The following is a 24,101-nucleotide window of genomic DNA, read 5'->3' as shown; positions in this document are numbered from 1 at the left end:
AGCAACAAGATGACTTCCTTCATTCTCCAGAATGCTGGGGAGGCTTTTCATGCTAGGCTTTGTAGAAGATGGAAGCAGAGCTGAAGGTCTGTCTTGCTGAAGGGGCAGTGCTTGTCACTCAAAAGGAAGTTCAGTGTTTTGAACCAAACTTCTTTCAGTGCACTCCCTGATGAGAGAAGAGAGATAATAGCTTCCTAAACGTTAAGCAAACTGAATCTCTTTTCATGAATGCATAGAAAATTCTTTCTAGTCTGATGCAATCAGATCTTGTGAAAAAAGTCACTGACAAATATTGCTGCTACTGCAGTTGCAGGAAAATAAAAACTGAAGAAAGATTCATCCTTACTTCCCATGGCTTTTGTTTGTTGAAGATATTGGTCTTTCTTTCTTAGGAACTTTGTTGCAATTTTTAGTATTTTATGAGCACATCAACAGAGTGAATTTTCCCTGGGATTTACTTTCCCTGGGACTAAGACTTACTTACTCATAGCTACAGAAGACGGCACCTGGGACAACCACTAAAATTGTGCCCTCCCTCCCCCCACCATCTGACTCCCATCTGGTCAGGAAAGAGTGGGGTAAAATGCTGGAAAAAAAGATTCTTAAAAATCTGTAGATTTGTTTTCACAAGGAAACCGATGGACTGCACTATTTATAAATAAAGGAAAGAACAGTAAATATGCAGAACCTACAAGATAGTAATCCAGGTGTGCTAAGGGACAAACATAAACCAATGACACACAAGTGCAGAACAGCCAGGACAGGCCAAACCCAATTTTAACACTGCACCAGACCCAATTTGGTTCAGCCCCCCAACTGGCAGAAGAACTCAGCTCTTCGTTATAAGAGTTGGGGGACCTTTTCTATGAGAAACCTGCATGGGGAGGGGCGTAAAGAGAGCCACTTGGGTGGTATAGTTGTTAAGAGCAGTAGACTCTTAATTTGGAGAACTAGGTTTGATTCCCCACTCCTTCACATGAGTGAAGGAATTTATTCTGGTGTACTGGGTTTGTTTTCCCTACCCCTCCACATGAAGCCTGCTAAATGATCTTGGGCCAGTCACAGTTCTCTCAGAACTTTCTCAGCCTCACAAGGTGTCTGTTGGGGAGAGGAAGGGAAGGAGTTTGTAATCCCCTTTGAGTCTCCTTAGAGGAGAGGAAAGGGGATTACAAATTCAAACTCTTCTGCTTTAAGCAGGGAGGTAACTATTCTCCATTCCCAAACGATGTGCACTTCTTCCTACCAAATTCTGTTTTTCCCCCTCATCTATAAACTCACTGGGTGATTTCAGATCAGTCATACTCCCTCCACCTCGCCTGCCCCACAGGGTTGTTGTGAGGATAAAATGGAGGGGTGAAGGGAACGCCCTGAGTTCCTGGGGAGAAGAGTGAGGATTGAAAAGAACTCAATAAATAAATGGCTTTGCCCACTTCCAGCTGTTCGAGCACAACCATAAAATAAGAATGTGTTACTGTCTGTATTCTTGTGAAGGGAAAACATTTTTCAGGCAGGCTGGGGGGCTTACTTCCTCAATTTGGTGATGATCAAATCCAACTTGTGGAGATCTGGGCCATTTCCTTGTTGAGAGAGGGGAAATCAGGGGCTTGGAACACAGCGAAGAGGGGCTGCCCACGCTGTTACTGAAATTCCCACGGGGGTCCAAAATAGGCGGGTGGCTGGGAGGGAGCCTTAAAATCCATGCTGAAGGGGGTGGATTTAAAAGGAGAATCTGGGGAAATTTGGGGGGGGGGGTGCCTGCTGTCAGGGGTTCAATTGTTAAGCTAGCTGCACCAAATTTTCAGGGTATCTTTAGGAGACTCTTCTGATGGTTGGTGAAGTTTGGTTCTGGGGGTCCAAAGGTGAGCCCCGTCTCCTATTAGCTCCCATTGGAAACAATGGGGGATGGGGCAACCCCTTTGGGAGTCCATAACTTTGGACCCCCTTAACCAAACCTTACCTAACTTTGGTGGTATCATCAGGAGAGTCTCCCGAAAAATCCCTGAAATTTTGGTGTGCTAGTCAAAAAACTGCACCCCCTGCAGGCCACAAACTGAAAAAAAACACTTAAAAAAACAAAAAACACAAATGAACCTGATTTTTTTGTGCCCCCCCCCCCCCGGTGCGTGCCCAGTGCAGTGCGCACCCTCCGGTCCCCTGATAGCTTCGCCTCTGGTGCCAGTGGCAGTGCTCCTGGTTTCTCTTGCTGCTGGTCCTCTGGCGGCTCTCACTGCCTGGCTGCCTGCTTTCTCTCCCCCTCCCCTCCTAGTTGTGGGTGAGCTGCCAGCAGTGCTCGGAAGTGAGTGCAGACAGGCAGACAGGCTGCTCTTCCACACGGTGGGATAAACCTGGTCCGGCCCAGGATATTTAAACTAACAGCCCAGATCCTTCCGACCATGCTGGCTCCACCCAAGGGTGTGCGCTGCCGAAGGCAGGCAGGCTTGGGGCGGGTGTGCTTTCTGCTCCTCCTCCTATGGCTGGAAAGGTGCTACGCTAGGCCCGAGAGGAGGGTGCTGCTGCCATTCTGCCCTCTCCCCTCCCCAGCCCTGTCTGCACCTGCTGAGACCCCAAATGGCTGGGGTGGCAACAGGGCAAGTGGCAGCGGCAGGAGAGGGAGGCAGGCGAGGTGTGTGCTAGAGGCTGCATCCTGGGAGAGGGGAGCAGCTGAATGTGCCCCCCATGTGACCAATTTCAGTGGCGCCTCTTTCAGGAGCCGCATTGCACCCCAGGGTAGCCACGCCTGTGTGCTTACTATGGAGGTAAACCTATTTCTGGACTGATAAATGCGGTTCTGAACTGGCCCACTTGGATAGCAAGGTACAAAACGAACCTAATTTGACAGTCCCCTGCACACACAAGCCCCTCCTTCACAAAGAGTATTAGTCTTCCAGGGAAAAACATGGGATGGCTCTCTTCTCATTAAAGCTTGTTTTCTAGTGCTGGGAATTGTTTAAATAGAAGAGCTGTGTGGATCCTCATCTTCAGTTTGAAGTAGCACATCCAGATACAGATGGACAACTGCAGTGAGAACTCTGTCTGTCTCCATTTTTTCCTTTTCTCTTGTTCTGTCTGTGTGTGACACAGGAGAGACAGTGAGTTGTAATTACGACGGCAGCCTTAAATTCACAATCTGAACCAGCTGGCTTGTTAACTTGATGAATTATTACATACATAGTTTCCTGGAAGAAATAACTGGATTTGAAAAAAAAATAGTGACTCAGGGATCACTGTTTTTCTTAAGGGAAATGATCCGTCGACAACTTTTCCATTTGTCTAGTGACTTGGAATGGTGCTGAAAACACAGAAACCAGGCACTTGCATGCTTTAAGGCCTGGGTCTAGATTCTGGCTCATTCAGCTACGAGGGCTAAGGAAGGATTGTTCCCCTGCCTCAGTGGCACATATGCAAAATGAGACCCTGCTGTGCTTTGTTGTTGGGAAATGGGGAAGCACGAGGACTTGAATGATGTGCAAAGTACAAATTACAATGAAATAGTACAAAATAATGAGATAACGTATTTCAGTCATTACAAAATAAAATAAACATTTTAAAGTATGATCTTTTTCAGCATTACAGAAAAAAAACCCATAGTGGTATAGTGTGTGGTTTCCCCTCATGTGTGTTATACTGCCCTTTACCAGGATTCTCCTAGTCCAAAACTGCCTCTCTTGACAAACTCAGAATAATTCCTTGGGTGCATATGCATGAACGTATGTGATCCAACTAGAGTCTAGACCACAGGTGTCAAGCTTGCAGCCCTCCAGATGTTATGGACTACAGTTATGGAGCTGTAGTCCATAACATCTGGAGGGCTGCAGGTTTACACCTGTGGTCTATAGACCATTACTTTAGCTGTAGTTGAACCCATGACTAAAATGAAACTAAATTCCTGATATCAAGGACTTTGGGGCTGGCCGAAAGAACTTCCTCCTATTTATCCTCCTTTGAGCTGCATAGAGGGGTGTGTGTTCTGCATTCAGTGTCTTCTTCAACCACAGAAGTAAATAAAAGCATGTATCATTCAGCCCCACAAAGCAGGCAGTGTAAAGTATCTGGACTGGCCAAGTCCAGAACAAATAGTAGCAACCCAGATTTCTGTCTTGTGTGACCAATAGGCAAGCTTTTGCTCTTTGTTTTTCAAGTGCCAGTTGACGCCATAGTTTCAGCAGCTGACATCAAGGGTCCAGAATGAGAGAAAAAGGGACTCTAGTTCTATAATTTGGTACACCCACCCATAGTTCCAGCCTGGTTGAGACACCAGAAGATATACTCTCAATTTTCCTTCATGTTATATTATTGTTGTTCTTTCACATGTGTACACAAAGTTTGAGTCAGGATCTAAAAGAAATTATCTTTCCTACCTCCCACTGTCTTCTGGAACCTTCTGCAGCATTCAAAAAGTTACTCTTGGAGAGCCGGGATGGTGTAGTGGTGGTTAAGAGCAGTGAACTCTAATCAGGAGAACTGGGCTGGATTGCCCACTCGTGGCGTGCAACCAAAAAGTTGATATGTTTTGATCCAGGTATGGTAGACCCAAAATTTTTCAGCATTACAGAAAAAAAACCCATAGTGGTATAGTTTTAGATCAGGAGTAGGGAACCTGCGGCTCTCCAGATGTTCAGGAACTACAATTCCCAATTGGCCATGCTGACAGGGGCTGATGGGAATTGTAGTTCCTGAACATCTGGAGAGCCGCAGGTTCCCTACCCCTGTTTTAGATGCTAAGCAGGGCAGCATTTGGAAGAGAGACCACAGAGCAAAATTCTCTAGAGGAAGGCAATGGCAAACCACCTCTACTTAATTTCTTGCTTTGGAAGCCCCTTTCTGGAGTCACTGTAAGTTGGCTATAACTGGATGACACTTCATGCACGCACGCACGCACGCACGCACGCACGCACGCACGCACACACACACACACACACACACACACACACAACCTATGCAACTACTTCTAAAATAAGTTTCTAAACATGCAGAAAACCCATGATAAAAAGGAAAGTTGAATGCTATTTTTCCTTATGAAGGATACAAACTACTAAATTGAAATGTTCTTTGTCTTTTGGCAACTGGAATAAAAAAGAAGTTATCTATTCTGTACAATGGTAAACTAATTACATCTTTAAATTGCATAGAACAGGGTTGCTGTTTCAGATTAGTTTTTATAATAGAAAAATCCGAAACAATCCAGAAGGCGGCCTAAAGCCCCTGGCTGGAAAGATTACGATACCATGAAAATTGTTGATGGGCCTGTACAGTCCTGCTAAAACATAGCGGCTTTTGAATATGTATATGATTTTTATCAGTCACAAAGTAGCTATATCCTGTTCCCAAATATGGGAGTTAATGTGTGCAATTCATGGTACCTGATTAATCCAGCCTACAAAATTCAAGCTTTTGCTGAACTAGCATTTCAGCATTAGTTCTTTGATGAAAGAATCTTAAAGGCAGTTTGGTTTAATCTAGACAGAGATAGGTATGTTCCTAAATCTCAGTAATGTTCATGTAAAATATATGATTGGCAGCCCAATCTAGGGGCCAAGGCAGGGGGAGCAGCTCCTGGAATCAGCACAGAGCCACACTGGAGCATTTCCCCACTTCACTGGCGTAAGTGGCTCTGCAACACCTGACCCAGAAAAGACTGCCAGCTGAGTAGCCGTGCTGGCTTAAAGTTGAACACCAGCGTGACTGTGGGCTGGCTAGGGATGTTCCTGGGGGTGGAGCCAACCTTAGTCAGCTTCCACCAGGCTTTTGAGCCAGGAACTCTCCCGGCTCAGGCCTCCAACTCGTGTAAGTCCTTTGGAGGGCTTTCAGGCAGGCAGGGGTTTCCTGGTTTCATTGCCACCTGTTGTGTAGAAAAATTCTCATGCAGTTTTTTCAGATATAGCACAATTTCAGTCTTTGTACAAGAATGTTCAGGATCAGGCTTTTTGAGTCTTCTGGACAGACTGATCTCATTAGTTTTCATGTTTATGCCCTGCCCACTAATACACAGCATTTCCTGTTATGGAATAGTTAGTTTACTCACAATTTCCCAAGCTTATTGCTCTCAATAAAATGGGTAGAAGATTCATAACAAGAGAATTAACATTGACTCACCCTTCCCATCTTCCCCATAAACAGAATGATCCAAGAGGAGCATGCTAACTGCATATTTATAAATTGACCAAAATAAACAATATGTTGTAAAGGCTGCAGGTTTAAAGGGAAATAAATAGCATAGTGTTAAAATCCTCACATAAATTTTAGGTTTGTGGACTAAGTTCACAAGAGCAAAACAGAATCACTGTTGTTCTGTGTCATTCATGCATACTTTAAGGTGTGGTGTGTATTCTAATTTTTCTTAACAAAGATATTCAAATTCAACAGAGTAACATGGGAATGTCCCACAATTCTCCTTTAGTATTTGTTCCACTGATTTCATTCTAGGTCCTCCTCATATGCTGAAGTGCCATGAAGAGTTACTTCTCAGAAAATAATTGGTCCTCATCTCTACTGTAAGTCTCCATGGTTCATCAGGAATATCATATCCTCTATGAATGGAAGTAGGAACTTAATCAGCTGATTTCATCCCAAACCATAACTATAATGTTTAAAAGTTTGTAATCAGGGTTGGCATCAAGTACCATTGTACGCCACCTGCAAAGGTAGAGAGTAAGAATATGAGCCATCCACTCCTACTAGGAATGAGAAGCTACCCCAAAAGCCATTGTAATATTTCAGTGCCTCTGGAAGAATCTGCCATTTCAGGTTGGGAGAAGCAGATTCTAGGGTCAGTGGAGCACAACTCCATTGCATTCTTTTTAACCAGCACCAACAGAGCATAAATAATTGTGAAAGAACAGTGCTCTGCAGGAGATTGTGTGCACGTAATTTGCCTGATGAAATGGGGTGCTTACTGAGGATGGCTATGAATAGCATCTTGCCAAGGGCCACCCAAAACCTGGAACTAGCCCTGCTTGCAACCACATGGGTGGGACTGATTGTGCTAAGGAAATCAGATCCCCACAATGAGGGAGGATGCTTGTTATGAGTGTAGAGCTACACAATTATCCCCACCCACATGCTTCCAGGAATGTGGTGGGATTAACCTCTGTCAGAGTGGCTTGTGTAGTGCAGCTGTTGCAAGTGAAGGACACTGAAGGTAGAAGATGCCAAAGTAGGTTGAAAGTTACTAGACTGAGGTTCATTAGAGTAAGGCTTCCCAGTCACCTCTGCTCCCATTCGACCACCTTGGGACTTTTTCACATAGTTCTTTCCTGTGGAAACCTAAAGGTATCTGCAGATACCGATACAGTGCAGATGGCAGCTTTCCATTTGTTTTACCTGCTATGGCAGCCATCGCCCCCGCCCCCCCCCCCCACGCACACACACTAGGAGGAGGTGGCTTTTCCCAGTGTTTTTCCCTCCTACCAATAATGGACATACCGCCATGATCGGGATAAGCCCAGGCAAACTTGATCTCATCAGATCTCAGAAGATAAGCAGGGTTGGCCCTGCCTAATATTTGGAAGGGAGACCTCCAAGGAGTTCCAGGGTCTTGACACTGAAGGAGGCAAGGGCAAACCACCTCTGAATGTCTCTTGCCTTGAAAACCCCACAAGGTCGCCAAAAGTTAGCTGAAACCTGACAGCAAAAAAAAAAAAAACCCAACAAAAAAGAGGACAGACCATTATACTAATATGTCAATTACTGATTTTTTAAGAACTCCAAAAAATCTGCCTGGTGGCATATAGGGGGAGTAAGTGGCAGCTGTGTAGGCAGGATCAGCAAAATCCAGACTTTCCTACCCACATAGCAGCTAGCTCAGCTGTGCTGTGATTTTCCTTAAAACATTGCTGCAAAACAGGTGTGATTGTAGAAAAACTGAGGAAAACTCAGGAGATTTGTAGAAGCAACAAAATGCTATGGGGAGGCAAGACCCCCCCCCCCCCAACAGCATCAAACCCATGTGGCCTTTATCAGGACTTCTCTTCCACTCCCTTGCAGAGGTAATGGCAGTTTTTGAAAGGTGATTTAAATAATTGGAGGCATGAGATGAATGGATGGAACACCATTTCCTAATCTTCAGAGATTAGGCAGAGATTAGGCGCTGATAATCATCTTTCCATGGTGCGGGGCGGGCCTCAGGAGAACCTCATCCAGGATTTTCCAGTCATATCTATCTTGACCTTAAGATAGTCAGACCTGCTAAGGAAAATGAAAAGCTTCTTAGAGCTCACCCTTCCCACTTTTGTGATTGGCTTCAGAAATGGCCAATCAGAATAAGGAACTAGATGACCCAAGGCAAAAATTGCAATTTAAAAACCTGTGGGATTTAGCTGCCTATCAGATAGAGTCATAATGTTTACAATCATCAATGTAACAGAGATTTCAAAACTGGAATTTGTCCAAGATTTCAAGAATAATCTGTAATGCCTAATTATATAGGGACTAGCAGGCCCAGCCACGCGTTGCTGTGACAATTGTCCTTCTCATCACAGTCCACAACCGACACAGATGTCCATGCAGTTCCAATGATCCCCAGCATATCCTTTTGGGGTGATCAAATGGAATCCCTCTTTCCCTTTTCAATGCACATCATTATATGGTTCTGTCTTGTTTTTTTAGTATAAGGTAACCCTTTCCATTCTACAACAGAACTGTCCAGAGTGTGAATCCCGCTGTCCATGAAGCTGGTTGATACGCACAGTCCTGGCTTGGGTAAGGCAGAACTGGGGCAAGCAGGCTATCCCAGTCAGGCAGCAGAGGCAGGGTGGTGAGGCGCTCAGATCGAGGCCAGCTCCCTGAGTTCGTAAAGGGCCATGTGCAAAAGAAGCGGAGCAGGTAGTGTTGGTTCGCCCCCACCCCGCGGATTTTCTTAGAAGAAAAAGGCAAACTCCAACTCCCTTTTAGTAAAAGAGAGCTGTGGCGAATATGGGTGAGGAAGTGGGTAAGTGGTATTTGGATGTGAGGGAGGGCAGAGTGAGGTGTGTGAGGATGAGCTGGATGTGTGTTGTGTGGTAGCAGTGGGTGAGGCACAGAGAGTGAAAGTTACTGCGTGTGAGGGGGGGAACCCAACCTGACGTCTCACACGGCAAAGTGTGTATGTGTTTCACTTCCACACGCATTACCTAACAGTATTACCTATTTACTGTTTTCACTGCTCATCTCTGCACATCTGCACGAACATTCTAAGCCCTCAGGCCACAGACAGACAGGCTGCACGAACATTCTAAGGGTGACAGTTAAACAGAGCCAGCTTCATGGCCTGGTACGCCAGGAAAAAGACGTTTTACCTGGCTCAGGTATGGACTTTCGGCGGTTTGAAGGTCCGAGTACCTGCCAGCAACAGGGAGGGATGTCCTGTGAAAATTTGGGAGCGATCCGTCCAGCAGCTTCTGAGGGAGACCATCAGGGACAAACACACTGTTAGATTTTTATATATATAGATTGTATACAGGTCTGCTGGAGAAATGCTAGGAAGGGAAGGCCTTGTTGAAGATGTATCTCTGTCCCCCCCCCCCCCCTTTAAAGTAATTCCTGAACCTTAGTTTGGCTTGGCCAGTTTTAATATGGATTAAAATTTAATCTAGAAAACACAGGTAGTTATTTCAGTCCAGTAGTTTCTGGGATGAGTTGGGATGCCACGTGTTCAAAGGCTTTCCCATTCACTATAATGTTGGGGACAGTTCTGGGCTAGCTTATTAATTGTTTGTGCAGAGCTGCCCCTGTACTAAAGTACGAGGTAATGTCTTCTTGTTGGAGGCTTTCCTTGGGCACCAGTGGCCGTTTGTGCTGAAACTGTGCATGCATGGATGTGTGCGTGCATCTTATGCTAACAAGAGCGGCTGGAGTGCTTGGCTGAATGTCAGGGGATGGGGGAGGGAGTCATGTCTGCGAGACCTGCTTCCAATGTCCAATATGTGCCGGAAGTGCAGGTTTGGCGGAGTGGAATGGAATGTTCTCTGTAGTTTTCCAAGAACAAAAACAGCTGGGCAAGAAGCTACTGAGACAGTTTCTAAATTTGAAAAAATAAACGGCGCACAACCATTTAACTGTTGCCATCTCTCCTTATGAAGTTCCTCATAAACAGGGAACACTTGGTATGGTTCCTGAGAGTGAGAGGCTGTTGTTGATTTTTTTTTTTTTTTGCCTTCAGCTTCCCCTCCCCTCTATTTTGGTCAGACATCTTAAAAATCAAAGCATTTTGGATAACTGACAATTACATTTCTCCCTGTATTTTCCTTCCCCACTTCCCAGTGGAAAAAAGTAAACTGCAAGCAGCATGCTCTCTGAAAGCAAAACAAATGTTACTTATTAGAGGTCTCCTGTGGTCAGCAAAAGGTCGCCTATAGGATAACTGGAAATGTTGCTACTAACTGAAAGTCTGATGTGTTCAGCCAATTCCCAGATGCTATATTTTCAGCCAGGGTGGGTCTATTTATTGTAACAGTTCACAACATCATTTTTTAAAAGTTCTCGGAAGATAGATATTTTAGCTCTAATCCAGTTCTCGTTGTGCACAGCTCGTGTTCCTGGAGGGAGATGTGCATCCTCATCAAACATTATATCTCACCACTTCAAAGGGATCTTGACCAGCACAGCCACGTAGATGTACTTCTGCACAGTGTATTTATTCATTTATTTAAATGAAATGTTACTTTCATTTTAGCATTCTCATGTTCATTAGATTTGTAGACCACTTCTCAAACCAGCTTCTGAGCCTTTGGCAATAAAAAAATACAATGATAACACTGCAAATCAATAGCCATCACATTAAAATCAGTACTGTTAGAATACAAAAAAAGACTGGTAAGGCCCACTGCAACTACAATAAAACATTATACATCTTAACTCAGCTCCAAAAGGTGTTTAATCATCCAGCCTTCTTCCACACCTCACATATCACAGTTCTCACAATAGGTTAGGTGAAATGTGCCTTCAAGTCACAATCTTCTTCTTCTTTCCGAACTGGTTTCCTGCACTTGTAGGGTCAATTTTGTAACTGTCTCTTCCAAAGGTCACGATTTTGAGTGTCTTCTGGGGTGACGTTCTTTGCCCGCAGGTCTTCATTGATTGTGTCCGTCCACCGTTTTTTGGGTCTGCCACATAGAAGTTTCTCCTAATGGGGTTCTCAATGCAAGAGGCAAATATAGGTGGTTTGCTGCTGCTGCCTTCCTCTCCATAGCAACCCCAGTCTTCTTTGGTGGCTTCCCATCCAAATACCAACTCTGCTTAGCATCCAAGCTCTGGCAAGATTGGGCTAGTCTGGGGTATTAGGGCTGCTACATAATAATAAGTCAGCATGAAAAGTTCTCAGCACATAGGAGGAAGTGTATGGCTGAGTCAACATCATGCACGAACATCACAAACAGATCTGCGCTGGTAGATTGAGACAAAGTGTTTTTTTATTTGAGTAACTTGAAAAACAGATAATAAACACACCACTGCTATTTCAGCAGTACCCCAGGTGGGCTTAAAAATTGCACATACACATGCCATGCACCAATGATTTCCCTTAAATGATTTCCTAATTTGAGTGGCTTATAAATACCATGGACAACAATGTCAAAAGGCATAAGTGTAACCCTATTGAAATCCTGGGTTCAGGGAAACATCTCTGAGCCACGTATAAAAGGGTGGACCTTTCTTTGTAGTTTTGGCATCTGGGAACTTCCCGATTTAGAATCATAGATCTATTTGAATTGTTTGTATGCTGAAATATTTTGTATAGTGAGTGTGACCCTGAGTATATGCAGAGAATCCAGTGGCGTAGCTAGGGAAAATGGAGCCCAGGACAAAATCTGAGTTTTGCGCCCCCCCTCCCCTGCATATGGGCAGCATCCCTCCCCCACCACGACCAAACAACATTTTTTTGCACCAGGTCATCTCAAAGTCACCATCACATTATAGAACATGCCCCAACACACAAATCTGAACACACCCAGGGCTCCCTAGTTTAAACAACATTGAAAGTGATGCTGTTTTTTGAAGGGGGGAATCCACCCTGAAACAGCAACACTTTTAATGTTGTTTAAACTAGAGAGCCCAGATTCTCCTTTTAAATCCACCTTAAAGAGAGACTCTGGGCTCTCTAGTTTAAACAACATTGAAAGCGATGCTGTTTCAGGTAGATTTCCCACCCATCCACCCCAAACAGCATCATTGTCAATGTTGGTTGTTGTGGGTTTTCTGGGCTGCATGGCTGTGGTCTGGTAGATCTTGTTCCTAATGTTTCACCTGCATCTGTGGCTGGTGTATCACAGAGGTGTATCACAGAGAGAAGTCTGTTATACCCTGTGTCCAGTCTTCTCTTATAACAGACTTCTCTCTGTGATACACCTCTGAAGATGCCAGCCACAGATGCAGGTGAAACGTTAGGAACAAGATCTACCAGACCACGGCCACACAGCCTGTAAAACCCACAACAACCAGTTGAATCTGGTTGCCTTCAACAATACTTTCAATGTTTTTTTTTAATCTAGGGAGCCCAGATTCTCCCTTTAAATCCACTCCATAGGGGGTGGATTTAAAGAGAGAACCTGGGGGAAATTTGAGGGTGCCTGTCAGGAGAGCAATGTTTAAGCTAACATTACCAAAATATTAGGCTATCTTTAAGAGACTATCCTGATTATACCACCCAGGTTTAGTGAAGTTTGGTTCAGGGGGTCCAAAGTTATGGACCTTCAAAAGGGTACCCCCATCCCCCATTGTTTCCATATCTGTTAGATATGGATGCATCTGGAAGGGCAAAAATCAAACCCCCTTGGAGAAAATCACAGCCCTTCACCCATGAAGAATGCATATTGTTCTCCATTTTTCTCCAGTTCGCTCCCTCTCTTCCCTTTGTTGTTTCCCTTAAAGTCTCAAACTGTCTTATTTTCCACTACAAAGAGCCATAAAACATTGATGGTGCTATATAAATAAATTAAATTTATATAATAACCAACATTTGTGGGATAGTGAGACACAGTTTGGTTTTCAATGCATTGTTTCAATAAACTCTTGCTTCTATCAGCATCACAGAAATAGCTTGTATAGCTTTATTTTGTGTTCTCTGTAATAGCAATTTGTCTGATACCAAAATCTGATCTAAACATAAGGAATCAGACAGACTGCTTAACCACCATCTGTACTTTATCTTGCTAATTGTTAGGCTTATTTAAAAACATAGGGAAAGGGTAAAGGGGCTTTTAAGAGTTAAAGTGAACCACTGTTTTTATTTTTAAAGCAAGTGGATTCCTCGCTACATTGTTGGGAATGATAAATTGGTACCACATGTTATTCCAGACAAAAAAGCCTCTGTATTCCAGTAGAGGCACTTGCAGCTGGTGTCTGAATTAATGGGCAAGTTCCATAAGGTAAACACAGTATGGAAGAGGCTAAAACAGACACTGAGCTAAGAGGACTGGGGAAATTCTTGCAGGGGAGGATCTGCCAATTTTCCTTGCCCAAAGTTGGGATAAAACATTAAACACTTCCAAATGACACACTGACATACGAAGATGATTTAATGTACACGTGAACTCGGCTAAACAACATGTGATGTAAGGTTTATATGGCACCATCCTTTTGAAATCTTTGAGTATTAAATCATTTCTCTAAATACTGTAAATCTGAGGAACTTCAGATCAGCTACTCAAAATCAAAGGTTATGCTCTTCCCTAAAACCAAGAAAATCACCTTTAATAACCTGGAGAATCGATGGCATTCAATCAGAAGAAGTTTTCACATTTCCATACGTGGATGGGTTGGTCTTTGACTCTAACCTCAACTGGCAACCCCATTTCAAATTCATAATATAAAATATCAAGTCCTCGATGGCAGCTAATTGAACACTTTTTTCTTTTCCAAAGGAACCAAATATATCCCAGGTGAACTGCAGGTATTCACCATGAAAATTATTCCACAGTTCCTATATGGAGTCTCAAGGTGACTCCTGTGCTGAAATTTTCAAAATGGTTTACTAAAATTGGTTGGAAAGGTAGCAATTGAACTTCTTAAGGCTAGTAATTCTAATTTTAGACAGACTGTAAATGTGTGTAATATTATATTAATATTAGTTTCACTGTCTTTTTAAGTGTGTGAAGTGCAGGATTTTGTCTTGTTTAGTGTGTCTATTTTGACGCATACACAGGACTCCTTAATCCTGAAACAGAGAACACATCAAGTACAAATCCAGACCCTGCTTCCTGGGTCCAACAGAGTGTGTCCAAGGGTCATCTAGGTTGAGAATGACATGGGAGTCATATATAATTAAACAAATAAGTTAATTTAGTTTGAAAGCATGACATGTAATTCCTTCTTGATCCAGTCTACTAGCTGACACAATACCAGAGCAGGGAGGGAGGTTATACTTAAGATTTACAATGTTTATTTTTTGAGCCGCTTTTAGGAAATGGCAGTAACTAGACAACTTGAACAATTCTGTGCACAGAAGTGAGAAAAACTTGGGTTGTTTTTTTTTTTTACCAGTCCTGGCTGCACACAACACTTTTTAAAAATGTATATACTTAACAGTTGAAAGACGCATGTGGATTGCCTTCGACAATACATGTGAATTATATTTCTTTGAATGCCCCAGATGTCTTCCATGAACTTAATGTCATTTGCTGCTATGTCAATGGTAAGAAGGCCAGTGTGATTCATCCACCTTCAGCAAGAGTCCCTGTGGTAGATAATAACCAAACTTTAGCAATTTGTGTGTCCCTGTTGCCTTTCTGTTTTCAAAATAGTTGGCAGAATATCTGTTTGTCTGTTCCACGGAGATAAAAGCTCTATGTGTCAATTTTTTAAAAATCTATTATATATTATTTCCTTTTCTTCTACATAAACATACATGTAGGAGTTTTGCCAAGGTGACATTCCTCAAAAATGCTATATTTTTATGTATGAAAAACAGGGATTTTACTCAGAGCAGTATTTTAAGCGCAAGTTCAATCACTGCTCCTGCTTTGGCACTGGTACAACAGAGCTCCTCATATTGAGGGGCCTGCCGTCCCCCCCTTCTTGGGGTGGGTTTTTAAATTGAGCCTGGACACCTCTTGTTTAATTTGCTAATTGTTAGCCACTGTTTTTATGTATTTTAAGATGTTTTATTGACGGAGCCTATGTTTGTATTGTACCGGATTTGCTCCTGCTTATTGTTTATATATTATGTTGTTCACCGCCCGGAGCCCTTTGGGGATCGGGCGGTATAGAAATTGAATTAATAATAATAATAATAATAATAATAATAATAATAATAATAATAATAATAATAATAATAATAATAATAAAGTTCGATAGCTGGGTTTTCCTCCTCTGTTCATCTAGCACCGTGGTGGCGAACCTTTGGCACTCCAGATGTTATGGACTACAATTCCCATCAGCCCCTTCCAGCATGGTCAATTGGCCATGCTGGCAGGGGCTGCTGGGAATTGTAGTCCATAACATCTGGAGTGCCAAAGGTTCACCACCACTGATCTAGCAGAAACGTAAGGCGCTTGTCAATAGATGGACCTTTCTCCTATTGGCCATTACCTTGCTTGAGGTCTGAACATCGTGGCATGTTTTAAATAGCACAGAGATTTCTGGGAAGCTGGTGGGTTTTCTTTTTGGTATGGGCGATTATAATTGCATCAACAGTACTTTCACGTGCTGCGTGTGGTGTTTTTTTGTAGCAACTAGCTGGAACTTGGAATCACCGGGCCTTTTTACAGGACCACTAAATGTCTGTAACCTAACAGCTGACTGTGCTGTATATAATGCCACAGGGTTAGGTTGCGTTTTTTTAAAGGAAAATTATTTGATGATGATCTGGGTAAGAGAATAACAACATGCAGAAGAGAAGGCTATAACAATGCAGAATCAAAGAAGAGAAGGGAAAAATGATGGTGCTGTGGGAAACTAAAACTTGTTTCGCTTAAAGATTTCTATGTGTTTCACACGTAGCTTTGTCAGATCTGTTAGGCAACCGTCTCTTAGACTGTAACTGTATTATGATGAGTACATACTCAGAGATGGCTGCCTTACAGATCCCCTGGAGCAGGGTTGCCATTCTCCAGCTGGAGATCTCCTGGAATAACAACTTGTCTCCAGGTTACAGTTATCAGTTCCCCTGGAGGAAATGGCTGATTTGGGTAAAAATCTGCTCTGAGTAAAAATTCTATATTTATAGATACAAGGAATACCAATGTAGCAGAGGAAGAAAAAGGTGGACTGTGTGGCATTACAGCCCACTGAGAACTCTTCTCAGGCTCCATACGCACAATCTCCAACCTTGAGACGGCAACCCTACCTGGAGCTGTATGCAAAATCTTTGAGTGAAATAACTTTTCTTTTCCCACTGCTCCATCATTTTTTTCCTAACAGAATAACAACCCATTTAATTCATTCAGTGGCCCATGATGGAGAAAATAGTGAATAGTTACTGGGGGGGAAACAATTATAGCAAATACAGTTTGGAGAAGACTTTCAGTTTAACATGTCTCAGGATTTTACACCATGATTTTTAACACATGTACTTGAAAGCATAATTTGTTCTACGCTGTGTTTTAAATATCAGTGCTTTGGATCAAAGTCTATCACTGCAATCTACTGGGGAGGGAGATTTTGCAGCAGCTGGGAATGCAGAGGTTTCTATTTTTAAGGGGTTTCAGAGCAATGAAACTGATAAGTTCCCCCGGCCGACCTGAAAGTCTGCTATGCAACCTAATGGGCTGTGCCACCTTTAAGGTGGCCTAAGTCACTTGGTGGGGTAGGGGGCATTTAAACTGTGTGGAAGCCAACTAAAGTTGGCTCCACCCCAGGAATGACCCTGGAACACCCTCACTGGGCCGGGGATGGGGGTGGCAAAGGAGTGCTAGCATAGCAGCAGCTTATTTGTTTGGGCACCACAGAGCTGCACAGCACCCCATCATCAGTGTATTTCACCTGTACCGGTGAAGGGCATTTGCCCTTTGCCCTTGCACTGGCATAAAGGGCACTCATATTGGTGCACCCTTGTGCTGCATCGACAGTACTTGGGGGGGAGGGCTCCCTTGTGAATTGTACTCTGTATCACTAGTCTTAGTTTCACCCAGTTTATTGTTTTGTCAATCTCCACGGCATCTTAATAACATACTTGGAGAAAAAAGTCATTATTTAATTCAATAATTATTTAAATGTAAACACTCCTCCTCCAGTTAAAGTATACAGAATTATTATTTGGGAAGCCTTAATAAAGATGTTGAGGATATTATATCAAATACAGTAGGCCTTTGGTTAATGTTATAAAACAGGGAGCTGGCCAGTTGTTTTAATTCTCCAAACGATTTACGAAGTCGATATTTTAATTGGTTTTATGGGTCTATTTATTGCTTTTATTTGAATTTATTGTATTTTAAATGTTGTGTTTTTAAATGCTATAAGCTGTCCGAGTCCCATGCAGAGAGAGGGTGCAGGGTGTAAAATAAATAATAAAATACCAAAGTCACATACAAAATTACAAAAATTACATCAATACTAAACACTGTTCCCACAGAAGCACTCTAGCCAATATGTTCCTTGAGGGAGGGCCCACATGTAGTTGTATATTCAGTACAGTGCCTAGAACTTTGTTCATGCAAAGTTTACAAGTGGGAAGGGCTGTAGTGCATTTATTTTGTACATCGAAAGTCCCAAGTTCAGTCCCTGGATCAGGTAATCGTTAGTGTGAAATATCTATATCTGAAACCCTGGCTTGCTTCCCATTAGAGTGGACAGTACTGGTCTTGAGAGACCAATAATCTGATTCAGTAGAAGGCAGATTTATGTGTATGTTAACAATAGCAGGTGAAAGAATAGTCTGATCACTTTTATAAATTGACATGAACATTTGTTCTTTGTAGTAATGGTGTTTCCCCTCCTTGTTTCTTGCAGAATTCCATCAGGCACAATTTATCCCTTCACAGTCGATTCATCAGGGTGCAGAATGAAGGAACTGGGAAAAGCTCATGGTGGATGATCAACCCAGATGGTGGAAAAGGTGGGAAAGCACCACGGAGGCGTGCTGTTTCAATGGACAACAGCAACAAGTACACAAAAAGCCGAGGACGTGCGGCTAAGAAAAAGGCTGCTCTACAAGCTGCACAGGAAACTAGTGAAGACAGCCCTTCCCAGCTCTCCAAATGGCCCGGTAGCCCAACCTCACGTAGCAGTGATGAGCTGGATGCATGGACAGATTTCCGGTCTCGTACAAACTCAAATGCCAGTACCATAAGTGGCCGCTTATCACCTATACTGGCAAGTACTGAGTTAGATGAGGTCCAGGATGATGATGCTCCACTATCACCCATGCTGTACAGTAGTCCACCCAGCATGTCTCCATCAGTAAATAAACCTTGTAATGTTGAGCTGCCTAGGTTGACTGATATGGCTGGCACCATGAACTTGAATGATGGCCTAACAGATAACCTTATGGATGATCTTCTGGATAATATCACGCTCCCTTCTCCCCAGCAGTCACCCACAGGAGGACTCATGCAAAGAAGCTCAAGCTTTCCTTATGGATCCAAAGGTTCAGGTCTTGGTTCTCCAACAAGCAGTTTCAACAATGTTGTGTTTGGACCTTCATCTCTGAATTCTCTCCGGCAGTCTCCCATGCAAACCATCCAAGAGAACAAGCAAGCTACATTTTCTTCCATTTCTCACTACAATAACCAAACGCTGCAGGATCTGCTGGCATCAGATTCGCTTAGCCACAGCGATGTCATGATGACCCAATCCGATCCACTCATGTCACAAGCTAGCACAGCTGTGTCTGCCCAAAATGTACGCAGAAGCATCATGCTCCGGAATGACCCAATGATGTCATTTGCTGCTCAGCCAAGCCAGAGCAGTTTGGTCAACCAGAACCTGCTCCACCACCAGCATCAGTCCCAGAATTCTTCTCTCAGTGGCAGCCGTGCCTTGTCAAATTCCATTGGTACTACAGGCTTAAGCGACACAAGCAACACTGGGTCAGCCAAACACCAGCACCAGTCACCTGTCAACCAGTCTATGCAATCACTTTCTGACTCACTCTCAGGCTCTTTATATTCCAACAGTGTGAGCCTTCCAGTCATGGGGCATGATAAATTCCCCAGTGATTTGGACCTAGATATTTTCAATGGGAGCCTAGAATGTGACATGGAGTCCATTATCCGCAGCGAACTCATGGATGCAGATGGGTTGGATTTTAACTTTGATTCCCTCATCTCTGCCCAGAATGTTGTCTCTCTGAATGTGGGAAACTTCACTGGTGCTAAGCAAGCTTCGTCACAGAGTTGGGTTCCAGGCTGAAGGATTTATGCAAAGAGGGGAAATGGTTAAAGCAGGTTAGCAATGTTTAGTTTGTTGGCATCCATTTGACGAGTGCAGACTGTGAAACTATCACATAATAATGTAATATCTTCTAAAATAATAGTCTTGACAGCAATCTTACTAGACTTTAGTGAATAGGTTGTGATATAGGTTGTGTTCTTCCTGCATCAATGGCTAAGGATTGATTCATGTAACTAGTATCACCCAATAGCGAATCTACAGGGTGACTCAGAGGGGGCAGACAACCTGAGTGCCAGTTTAAAATGTCACATGGGGGCACCTGGGCCAGTCCCCTCTCCCCCCACCCCCGGGAGCAAGCAGCAACTCACCCACTGACTTGCTGGCCAACTAATACCCTTTGGCCCACCTGTTGCTGCTGCAACAAGCCAGTAGAGGAAGCTAGCAGAGGAGAGACTGGAGACTGCTCCATGCTGGCCCTGTCGTTGGTGGTGCTCTTTCTGTCCAACAGCAAGGCCCCAGTGGTGGCCAATGGAGGCAGCTCAGGCAGTGGTTAAGCTCAGCAGGAAGCACTGTTTCTTCTCTCCCTGCCACAATCCATCATGAACTTTTCCCTGTGTAATTATTAATATTCTTGGGATTCTTTCCTGTGACGTGTGTCTGTGTATAAAGTCCTATCAAGTCACAGCTGATTTGTGGCAATCCACAGGGTTCTCAAGGCAAAAAACTTACATAGGTGGCTTGCCATTGCCTTCCTCCGCCAAGCGACCCTGGATTTCTCTGGTGATATCTCGTTCAAATACTTACCAGGGACGATGTTTAGCAGCCATAATCTGATGAGATTGGGCTAGCCTGGGCCATTCTTATTACTTGCTAGCATAAGAAACACCGAACCGTTAAATTTATTGTGGTGTATATTGCTGAAGTAATTTGATGCAGATTAATACTAGGATAATTTGCTACTCAGCTGGAATTTTCTTGGGACTTGCTTTAAGTTCCAGTTGCTTTAAGTTCCAGTTCTACCTTAGGATTCCTGTGACATATATTACCATTGTATAGCTTCTATTAGAATGGTATGGCTTAGCTTTTTGATCTGAGAATTTGTATTGATAGAGAGAACCGTCTCAAATTTAGGTATATGAAATGTACAGTCCCACAACCTAATGGAGGAAAAGTATCAATTCTGTGAATGCAGGTGATCAAAAGAAGAGCTCAAGTTTTCAGTAGAAGAGCAAATCAGAACACATTAAGGATTAATATGAATAGAATAATTGTTATGAATTTGTTCAAGTCTGTGGCACCTTTACAAAACAACACACAACCCTCTTAAATTTGACTGCTAAGTGTTTTGCTTAAACTTGGTCTTTTAACTAATATCTTCTTTACTGGGCCATGAACTGCTGAAACAATACAAAGCGGTTGCTCCCGTTGCTAAGAGATTGGCATGGCGAGGGGCATCCTGCAGATAGGAGACAATGTTATCTTCCAAGGTCTGTCATTTTCCCACTACCCCAGAGCAGGTCTTGCTGAGCTCTACTTAGCCCATTATCTGACTCTCTTTCAAGATCACTTGGAAAATTACCAGTGACTTCATGACTTTGAGGTTATAAAATATTACGGGGAAATAAATCCACTTCAGCTCATCTTGAGTGGCCACTCATCAAAAGTGGTAGATCACATAAAACCCATCTTATTTGCCTAAAATAAAATAAAATGTCTATCTTATATGCAAAAATTTTCACAAATCTTTTTTTTAAAGGTTTTATTTATTAATTATTTTATTAATTATTTGTTTTATTTATTAATGTACAAGACAAGGAGACTAAATCACTGTTTGATTTGGTTATTTATGTTCAGTCAATCACTATGGCTCCCAAACTGTTAAAATACTATTCTTGCTTCACACACCCCAATAGTCTATAGAGAACAATAATAAAAACCTCTTCTGGGTTAGCTTATTTATATTTTGTGGGATTGCTCTGAAGGCATAATTAGCATAAATATTTCAGCTTTTCAAGGTAATCCATAAATAAGATATACCTTCAGAGAAGCTGGTTTAATTTATTTGAACATTGCATCATTAGAAAAGTATTTTATTAGCTGGGTCTAGGATCTGTGCTATAGGAAGTGCTATGTTTCAACACTGGAGACCTCGCAGTTTTAGCTTTTCTAAATGCTTCTATTGGACAAAATGGTATAGTTTTCCTGTTGATCTAGTTTCACCACCCGCACATTAACAGTATCTTGCAGTTGGGAAAACAGTTATGCATCATCTTTCCATTCTGAACAAATTTCCAGTACAGCATAATTAACACCTGTGGGAACCAAACGGGTATAGCAATCTGCATTAGGTAATACTTCAGAGCTTCTTTCTTGCCACCTCAGTTGAGATCAGAGCTTGGAGGATTTAACTCTCAGCTAACAGAAAGGAATGAGGTGTGATAGCAGCAAATGAAATAGTTCTCCAATTCATAATATATACTCACAGTCTCACTTTTAGGGCAAAATAGATTGGATTGGGGGTGACAAAAGTATTCATAGTTTGTTATTTCAATGCTTGCAATTTTTTTTAAAAAAAGAGAATAAATTGGATTTTTTTTCTTTTTGCATTGGGGAAGGAAATTTATGTTGTTTGTAGGAAATGGCAATGCACGTAAGTTCCAAACAAATGTGGACAGCACTCACATATACATATATAATCCCTTCTAAGACATCTGCAGATAACGTTTTTATGGCCCTTATCTCAAAATTTGTATTTATTTAGAAAAATGTATATGCCACCTCTCCAGAGACCTGTTCCATAGCAAATGACCAAATGGGCTCCCCAATTCTACAGCATTGGTTATTTTTACTAAATGGAGTATCAGATCTAGATCCACATGGTCCTTAAGGTGGTCACTACAATCGTCACTACAAAAACATCCATTCTCATCTACCATATATAGGAGACTAATAGAACATGTGGAAAACATGACATTTTAAGGCAGTAGGCTATAGGACTAGTTCATATATATCATGGCTTGATAATTGCTTCAGTGTCAAGCAGTGACTTGCTCATGTGAACAAGCTACAAGCGATGGAATTTTCATATCTCATGCCATCACCCCGAAAGTACTGCTTTTCAGTGGAGTCATTTCACACATTCAGTTTAGTTCATACACACATACATGTGAATATCATTTGATTCCTACAGAATTATGACGAGCAAGTTTTTTTTAATTTTACATTATTTATAGTCTGCCTTTCTCACTGAAACAAGGATAGATTACACAATGTTAATCAATGCAATCAATAGGATAACATCTAATAAGCAATATAATAGGACTAGGAGTTGCAGAAATTTTGAAATGGAAGTGTCATCTGAACAAAGCATAGGTGTTACATCAATTAGAAACAGTGCATTTTCCAGTACCAATTGATGATGTTTCTCATATTTATTTATTTATATTTTTATCTCTGAAGAACTATGACTAGCCCAGGATCACCCAGTAGGCTTCATGTGTAGGTGCAAAACAAATCCAGTTCACCAGATATGAGTCTGCCACTCATGTAGAAGAGTAGGTAATCAAACCCAGTTTTCCAGATTAGGATCCATCACTCTTAACCACTCCTCTCTCAGGTAGAGTGTATTTAAAAAGTCATACCACCAAAATAGGGAAACTAATATAGAAATGTCCTCCTGAACATTTCTGGTTTACATAGTTTGCAAAATGCCAAGAACATAGAGAAGCTTTCCTGATCTCCTCAGGGAGGCGATTCCACAGTGTGGAGGTCACTAAAGAGAAGGCAGGCGCTCAGACAGCTGTTGATCTTGCCTATCTGTGGGCGGCTTCTGCAGGAGTTGGGCAGGTGATCTTGCAGATATGAGGGTCCTACCCATGAAAGGCTTTATATGTGATAACCTATACCTTGAACTGAGATTGGTAACTCATGGACATTCTATGAAGTGACCGCAAAATGGTGGTAATATGCATGCTTCACCTATCAGGCTGCTGACAATAAGTAAGCTGTGGAATTCTTCCCCAACTGGAATATATGAGTGGATTTTGAGAGGAGGCCTAGGTAAAACGCATTGGAGTAGGCTAGTCTTAGTGTTACCTTGGCATGTATCTAGTTATGGGAACTGACTCTGCTGGAAAGCATTGCAACTGAGATAATAAAATTCTGTCCCTCATAGCTGGGATGACGTATGTTCACTGCAGTCAAGAGAAGAGAACTTCAGAAATGTATATTCGCATGTGAACTCACTGGCAGCTTTCTTTGTGCTCCCCTCACAGAGCCATTATGACTTCCCATTTTGACATTTGCTTATTATTGTTAAGCACAGGTATTTTTCTTTAAACAAACCAAAGTAGGGTGACGAGATGTAAAGGTGGATGGGAATTCTGTACCTTTAAGAAATGAGAAGAAATCCACTGCTGAAATTTGCTATTCTGCACATACATTAAAGGCCAAGTCTTCCTTTGCACCATTTGTGTATCTTAAATTCATACAGGTTAGCCTGGCCTTTTTTCTCAACAACTCACAGAAAGATTTGCAAAATATTGCTTCCAGCTCTGCCTTTTCACTCCAAGAATGTTGTCAGTTGGAATCCGGGCAACCAGATGACTTCAGTGGGATTCTAGAAAGTGGATAGTGAAGATTTATTTTCATCTTGTTAATGAGGCAGGAGTTGTGAAGGATTACACACCATAGATTCCCTGAATAATTGTCTCATCTCCTGCTTCACGCAAAGGCACACATGGGCACAAGCCCTAAAACTGAGCAGTTGCATTTATGTACTCCATTGCTCAGGTTGTATTGTGAAGTCTGAAGGCTGGCTCTGTGTCAACAAATGTCCTTGTACTGACATCACGACAGATTTT

General features: G+C 42.4%; 1 protein-coding gene across 1 annotated transcript in view; it reads left to right on the top strand.

Moving 5' to 3' along the window:
- Positions 1-24,101, top strand: part of FOXO3 (forkhead box O3) — a 138,907-nt gene that overhangs the window by 106,989 nt on the left and 7,817 nt on the right. The window contains exon 2 of the mRNA XM_048493173.1: positions 17,857-19,292. Coding sequence (XP_048349130.1) covers positions 17,857-19,257 — 1,401 coding nt within the window. The 3' untranslated portion in view covers positions 19,258-19,292. The remainder of the gene's footprint in view (positions 1-17,856; positions 19,293-24,101) is intronic.

This window comes from Sphaerodactylus townsendi, linkage group LG01 (assembly GCF_021028975.2).
Source record: "Sphaerodactylus townsendi isolate TG3544 linkage group LG01, MPM_Stown_v2.3, whole genome shotgun sequence".
Classification (NCBI taxonomy): Eukaryota; Metazoa; Chordata; class Lepidosauria; order Squamata; family Sphaerodactylidae; genus Sphaerodactylus; species Sphaerodactylus townsendi.
Note: the sequence above shows the minus strand (reverse complement) of the source record. Positions and strands in the feature narration are given on the sequence as shown.